This window comes from Microtus ochrogaster, unplaced genomic scaffold (assembly GCF_000317375.1).
Source record: "Microtus ochrogaster isolate Prairie Vole_2 unplaced genomic scaffold, MicOch1.0 UNK12, whole genome shotgun sequence".
Taxonomy (NCBI): Eukaryota; Metazoa; Chordata; class Mammalia; order Rodentia; family Cricetidae; genus Microtus; species Microtus ochrogaster.
The window spans coordinates 7064003-7071762 of record NW_004949110.1 but is presented as its reverse complement, the minus strand read 5'-3'; the positions used below and the strand labels follow the sequence as shown (position 1 = coordinate 7071762).

The 7760-nt window shown below is 37.4% G+C and overlaps 1 protein-coding gene across 1 annotated transcript in view; it reads left to right on the top strand.

The window, feature by feature from the left end:
* The window catches only part of Slc25a36 (solute carrier family 25 member 36), a 31119-nt gene that overhangs the window by 9456 nt on the left and 13903 nt on the right, over positions 1-7760 (top strand). Inside the window, exons 2-3 of the mRNA XM_005366677.3 lie at positions 2128-2292; positions 5460-5537. Of these exons, the coding sequence (XP_005366734.1) occupies positions 2128-2292; positions 5460-5537 (243 nt within the window). The remainder of the gene's footprint in view (positions 1-2127; positions 2293-5459; positions 5538-7760) is intronic.

Sequence of the window (7760 nt, the reverse complement as noted above, 5' to 3'; positions counted from 1 at the left end):
CTCACAGAGATCCGCCTGCCTCTGCCTCCCGAGTGCTGGGATTACAGGCGTGCGCCACCACCGCCCGGCGGCAGTCTCTTTATTTAACCACTGAAATTAACACAAAACAGAAGACTCTCCCCCATCACTTACAGCTTTGAACTTCTGATCCTGCCTTGGCTTCCCAAGTGCTGGGGTTGTAGATGTGAGCCTCTACAATGTGAGCCTCCACACCTGGCTACTGTTCTCTGTGGTCAAATACATTAGTTTTATTAGTTCCCTTCTGGAGATTTTTGTTCTTCTTAGCTCTCATAAACTATCTGGATCGACTATTTTCTAAGTTTGGCACTTACCATTTTATGACAAAAGATAAAATTGTGTGGGGGAAGTATTTTGTTCCTGCATTCGGTTTTTACTGTTTTTATTTACTTTAAAGGAATACTGGAGTGTTTTGTTGTTGTTGTTGTTGTTTTGGTTTTTTGAGACTGTAGCTTTAGAGCCTATCCTAGAACTAGCTCTTGTAGACCAGGCTGCCTTTCAACTCATAGAGATCCACCTGCCTCTGCCTCCATGAGTACTGGACTTAAGGCCTGAGCCACCACTGCCCAGAGGTAGTTTAGTTTGGTTTTGTTTAGGTTTCTGGAGGTAAATTTGTGATTATTGAGAAGTCTGACGTTGTGATGTTTTCTTTTTGTGTTATCTTTTGTTCTCTCTGGGCATGAAGTCTTTCTTGTCTGCAGTTGGAAAAATTGCAGTAATGTACCTACATCCACTGCAATTTGTTAAACTTGAATCGAGATTGTTTAACGTATCAAGGAATTAGACTCCTGCCCAGAAATGTAAGAATGTAGTCTCCCTCCCTCTCCTTCTCCCTCTCCCTCTCTCTTTCTCTCTGTATGTGGTGGGAGCCTGTGAGCACAGACATGCTTGTGTTCATTCTATCACTGAGTCTGAATCTGTTTTTTCAGGTAAGCTGGTTAGCCAGCAAACTCCCAGAATCTACTGTTCTCCACCCCACTTCTAGGACTACAGGCATGCACTCAGTATGTGGCCATGTCTGGTTTTACAAGGGTGCTGGGGATTCCAACCCAGGTCCTCATGCTTGTACAGCAAGTGCTTTTACCCATTGAGTTATCCCCCTCCTTAACCTTCTCTCAACTTCTTGAGAGCTGGGATTACAGATGTAGACCATTATGTCCTGCTCTTGTATTTAAAAAGAATTATTGCTTAGGTTATTACTTAAATTCTGTGGGGGTTTTTTTCTAACCAGTTTAAACAAGACATTTTATTAAAAGTTTTTATTTTGTTACTCTGATGATCAGTCTTTATATAAAAGGGTTTTGTTGTTGGTTTTTTTTTCACTAATTCTGCCTGTTCTACACATGTGGACATAAGAGATAGTGGCTGAAACTGTTTTCTAGCAAAGTCCTTTTAAGTGTTGGGAGTACTTAAAATTAGAAATACATATGACTATCCATAAGTAATTGATCTCTGTCCTACTGCTCAGAATGATTTCTGGGGTCCTAAAGGGTTAGAAATGTGAGAAATGGGCTGGACGGTGGTGGCGCACGCCTTTAATCCCAGCACTCGGGAGGCAGAGGCAGGTGGATCTCTGTGAGCTCGAGACCAGCCTGGTCTACAGAGCTAGTTCCAGGACAGGCTCCAAAAGCTACAGAGAAACCGTATCTCGAAAAACCGAAAAAAGAAAAGAAAAGAAAGAAATGTGAAAAATGGAATACATTTCAAGCACTGGTATGGATTTCGTCAGCGCTATAAATCATACCTTGGCAAGAAGCACTGATCAGCTCTTTTGCCAATCATTTTAGGAACGGCCCTTGCTGGAGCTCTTCCTTTACCTAATTCTATGTAAAGTACTAAGCTCAGTGTTTGTTTCAAATTTTATTCTGATATTTGGAAACAGGGGCTACCAGTTGCAACATGCTGGGTACTTTCCATAGTTCCCTCAGTACTTTTTAGTGACTGAAAGTGTTTATTTATAGTCAAGTGAAACTTTCAAAAAAATTAGTCTTTAGATTTTTTTAATTTTAGTAAGGTTACAGAATACCTTTGGATTAGAGCACTAAGTAAAAATGTATATTCTCATTGGCTGTTAGACACCTAAATTGTGATCTTTTCGTCTTTTTGTAGATGTGGTGGCACAGTGGGAGCTATTCTGACATGTCCACTGGAAGTTGTCAAGACACGGTTACAGTCATCCTCTGTGACACTCTACGTCTCTGAAGTTCAGCTGAACACCATGACCGGAGCCAGTGTCAACCGAGTAGTGTCCCCTGGGCCTCTGCACTGCCTAAAGTGAGAGCAAAGCATTCGTGCATTTTGTTGCTTATTCCCACATGCCTAATTTTTTCTTACACATTTAAGAAGGTTTTTTAGAAAAGCTAATGACAGAAGTTAGCATGCATCATACTTATTAGTTGTAGCAGACTATAATGGAGTAGAACAGCTATAAAGATTATATTAAATGGAGTATTTCCAAATTGTATATATTTAAACTATTTTTTCTAAATTTATCCATTGGGTTTCTTTTCTAAAGTTATTATAGGTATTTTGCACTGAATTGATTAATTTTTGTATCATTTATTTTCAGGCAAGGTCTCACTCTGTAGCCCTGACTGGTCTGGAATTCAGTATCCAGAACAGGCCTACCTCTGTGCCACCATACCCAGATGGCTGTTGTTTTTAGTTTTAAAATGAAGGTAGTGTTGGTGCTGCTATTGTGTGTTTAATGTTCACATATATGCACTAGTACCTGCATCTAGTTGCTGACAATTTTCTTTTATAAAATATATAACATATATAATTTATACAGCTTCAGCTTGAAACAGTTATACCAGTTTTAAAAATCTCTGTATGTTGACATTTTCTGATGATTAGAAAAAGATTGGCCAGTTTATATTAATTAAGTTGCTTTCAAACTTATTTAAGACTGGCTGTGGTGGCACACACCTTTAATCCCAGCACTTGGGAGGCAGAAGCTGGTGGATCTCTTGAGTTTGAGGCCAGTCTAGTTTACAGAGCAAGTTCCAGGACAGCAAGGGCTACATAGGGAAACCCTGTCTTGAAAAGCAACACAAAACTTATTCAGATCATTTTCTGTGTCATTAGATTTGTATTAGAGCTCAATGCTTGTGTGTCTGCCTTATCAGTTCACTTGACTTAAATCTGTTTGAACTGAGTTCAGTAGTATTTATTTTGTAGTAGCAAATGAACTCATCCAGTATATTTACATTTGTACTAAGAGATTGCATCATGCTTTTTTCAACTTGGTTACCTAAGTACATGAATCTGTCAGCAGTTTTGAATTAAAATGTCAATTACAGAAAAGTACTGATTGGTGTGGGAAATGTATCTTTTAAAAAAGATTTATATGCATATTCTATGTGTATATGGGTATTTTGTCTGCATATATGTGCACACTAGAAGAGGACATCAGATCCCGTGCGACTCTAGTTATAGATGGTTGTGAGCTACCATGTGGGTACTGGGAATTGAACTCAGGATCTCTATAGAAGAGCAGCTAGTGCTCATAACCAGTGAGCTATTTCTCCAGCTCCAGGAAATGAATCTTAATGAATAATTTTGACATTTCCATTGATCAGATCTTTCTTAAAATTCTGCTTTAGACCCCTGAGATATACTTTGATTTGGTTTTCAGTAATTGTGGTTTTCCGTCATGAGAACTTTCAATTTTTTTTTTTTTTTTATTAATTTAGATTTCTCAGGGGTGCTTGTTTGAAAGAAAGCTTCATTAGGTAACACTGGCTGACCTTGAACTCTATGTAGATTGGACTGACCTCAAACTCACTAAGATTAACCTGCTTTTGCTTCCCTGGTAATGGGATTAAAGGCATGCACCACAACCATCACCGCCATTTCTTCAAATTTTTTCATGCCCGCCTTAACTCTTTGTAAATCATTTAATCACTAAAGCACTCAATAAGTGAATACTGTTTTGTTTTCTTATCCTTAAACTGAAATGGGTGAGATTACTTTTTTCATGCAGTTGTTTTCTACCTTTGGACTTCATAGAAAAAAATCTTGCCTTCAACTTATACCTTTAATTAACTATTACATTCATCTGCCTTTTAAGAGATCTTTCTTGCCGGGCAGTGGTCGCAGACGCCTTTAATCCCAGCACAGGAGGAAGTATATAGATACTCTGAGAGAAGCACTTGATCTGCCTGTTTCTTAGTACTAAAGTTTCCTTTGCTTTATTTTTTCTTACTTCTGTTTTTGTTCCAAGTCAATTCTAATTAGACTGGCCTGATCGTCTTCAGCCTCGTCCTCCCAGATGTGGGACCACAGGCACATGCCACCACACCTGGTTTCTCCATTAAAGTATTCTGCTCCATCTCACCTCTACAGCTTCATGAAACCACTTAATCTCAGAAAGCCTCTTATGCTTTAGGCTCTCTATCCCTTTTTCTGCTGGGGATAAGTGTCTTGTACAATATTTGCTTATTGTGACCTATTAAATTATTTGCATTAATATGCTTTTTTTCTCAACTGTTCAGTAGAGTTTTCAGTGTAAGAGCCTATATCTTTTTTTTTTTTTATCTAGTCATGAGCTCTTTATACACTAAGTTCTCAATATATTAGATATTAACTAATTGGAGGGAAAATTTACCAAGCGTTCTAGTAACCCATGGGATGTTAGGGTGATAGACTTGCCACAGCATCTCACTGAAACTGTTGATTAACATCGTACTTCAGAACTTGAGGTAGTTTCCAGGATTGGGTAAAAACTAAACAGATTGGGCTGCAGCTTATGGTGGAGGATTTGCCTTCTGTGTGTGAAGTTGAGTCTGATCCCCAGTACCAGGAAGAAGCTACATACACTTCTGCTTGTGGGATCGAATTTGCTGATTAAGTGAAAAGGAGAGAGAAAGCAAGTCAGTGTCACAGTCTAGATACTTCTTCCTCTCCTCTGGTATTCTGAGACTTTTAACTCATTCAAACTCGGGATAATCCTCATATCTCAGCCTCGCATGAGCCTACATACCTCAATAAAACTGTTATTTTTAAACATTTTCTGCATGTGTATATAGGTACATACATGGCACAGTGCACATGGAGAGGAAAGAAGGCAACTGTGTGGAGTCAGTTTTCCTTCCAACATTAGGTCAGTTCCAGGGATCCAAATTAGATCCTCAGGCCCAGTGGCAAGTACCTTTACCCACTGAGCCATCTTGCCAGACATTTTAGAAAAGAATATGCACAAGTTTTTTTTTTTTTTTTTTTTTGATTTTTCGAGACAGGGTTTCTGCACAAGTTTTATTACTAGTAAATCACTATGATTTTCCAGTACTTTGCCTGTTCCCCCCCCCTCAAAGTTTTTATAGCAATGAAATTGGACTGGAAAGATATATTATAAATAGGAGAAATTGGTTTTGTTCTAGGAAATTAGTAAAGGACGATAGAAGAGCATTTCTTTCTAATATTTCTTTTTCTCTTTTTAGAGTTATCCTGGAAAAAGAGGGTCCTCGCTCATTGTTTAGAGGATTAGGCCCCAACTTAGTGGGGGTGGCACCCTCCAGGTAAAAAAAAAGGCTAAGTAAAATTATAGCAGTCTTTGTTTCAAGGTATCTGGATATAATCATTTGTAGACACAGTTAAATTTATATATACAACTTTTCAGTATTTGTGGGAAGGCATTTGAGAGTTTCTGGTGCTAATCAGAAGGAATCTACAAAGAAAAGCTTGATTCTGGGATTAACATTCATTGTTAGGAAATGTTTCTTTTTGTCAGGGAAAAGGTGTAATGTTTGCTTTAAACTGTTAAAACTCGCACTTGGAAAATGAAGTGTGGAATAAAGTAGCTCTGAGTTCAAAAGTATTTGTAGACAGTTTCATATTTTAAATTGTTATGAATGGAACTGAGATTTGAGGGGAAAATACTATATTTGAAACTATAAATTAAAATAGCATCTTTAAATTGGATTGACTAAGACCTAGTATATTAGTAATGCTTTCGAAATAAATCTTAATTTTCTCATAACTAATGACTTGCCTATTGTGATACTATCTGAGAAAATGCTTATATTCTCTTTTTACCTTAGGAATTAGAAGAATTTTATACTTAATGGGAAAGGCCGAATATAAACTGATGTGGGATGGGTTCTTTTTTTGTGAGGGTGGGGTCTGATCTATAAACTAGGTTGGCCTTGAAATCACAGAGATCCACCTGCCTCTACCTCCCAGAGTGTAGGGATCAAGACTAAACTGATGTTTTATGATAAAGTGTTGGAAGTTATGCTTTAAATTTAACTGTGGTAACTTAAATTTTCCTAAAAATAAATAAATGTTTTTTAAAAGATTTGGTGTATGTGTGTGAGGGAGTGTTCCTGTATTTTTGTTTGAGACAGTCTCACTTGGTAGCCCTCCTGGCCTCATTTACCTGCCTCCTGCCTAGGACACCTGAGTACTAGAATTATAGAAGTTAACCTGGCTTTACCTAGGTGTTTTTAAATGTTTATTACGTATGAATGTTCTTCCTGCATGCATGTATGTACACCATGTGTCAGAAGAAAGAATCAGATCCCCCACAACTGGATTCTTCCGTGGTAGAATGCTGTCCAGAAAAGTTCCTATTTAGAATGTATGTGGACACCTAGTTCTGTACTTTAAACCACATACCTCATCCACACCTTGTTACTTACTGTATTTCACTTCTTTCATCTTAAGAAATTTTTCAGAGCTGAGCTTGGTTGCCTACATAGTAGTTATGAGGCTGCGCAGCCTTATCTTGCATTCAAAACCAGGGCAGCCACATACTTAGGCATGCTGGCTACTGTCCATCTTTTTAATACTTACTAAATGTACTAAATTTTATTTTGACATTTTGTCATGTTTAATTTTTTGTGTAGTTACACCCTCTTTATTATAATTTGATGTTTTATTTTTATTTATTCATTTGTTTTTTTTAAAGATTTATTTATTTATTATGTATACAACATTCTGCCTCGATGTATGCCCGCACGCCAGAGGAGGGCGCCAGATCTCAGTACAGATGGTTGTGAGCCGCCATGTGGTTGCTGGGAATTGAACTCTGAACCTCTGGAAGAGCAGCCAGTGCTCTTAACCTCTGAGCCATCTCTCCAGCCCCTGTTTTATTTTTTATTTATGTTTTCTTTTTTTTTGGTCATTAAACAGAATTCATTGAAATTCTTTTACTAATAAAGTTGCATGATGATTGAGTAATCACATGATTCACACATAGCCATGCACAAGTTAAAAACGTGTAAATTAAATTAACATTTGATCTCATACCATCAAAATGCACCCCACTGTACATAACAAATTGCAATATAATAAATAATATGTCTATTACATAACCTGTTTTTTTCATTAAGATGTCTTCTGTGATTCTTTCTTAGGAATGAGTTTATTTTCCTTCCTGTTTTGGAATTGTGTATCCTAAGATTGTAGGTTTGTTTGTTTGTTTGTTTGTTTTCTTTGTTATTTTCCTTATAAATGGAACATTTTGTTTTGTATTATTAAATAGCCCCCTCTTTTTTTGAAGCAGGCTTTCACTTTGTAGTTCAGATTACTCTTGAACTTAAGATCCTCTTGTCTTCCCTGCTGACTGCTAAGATTTGCAGGTGAAAACCACGTGCCTGGCCCCTTTTTTTCTTAAACACATGTTTTAAAAGTACTTTAGTGGAAGCTAGAGAGGTGATGATTTAGTGGTTAAGAGCATTTGCTGCTCTTGCATTCTTTTTTTTTTTTCATGACCTAAAACCAGACACATATAGACACAT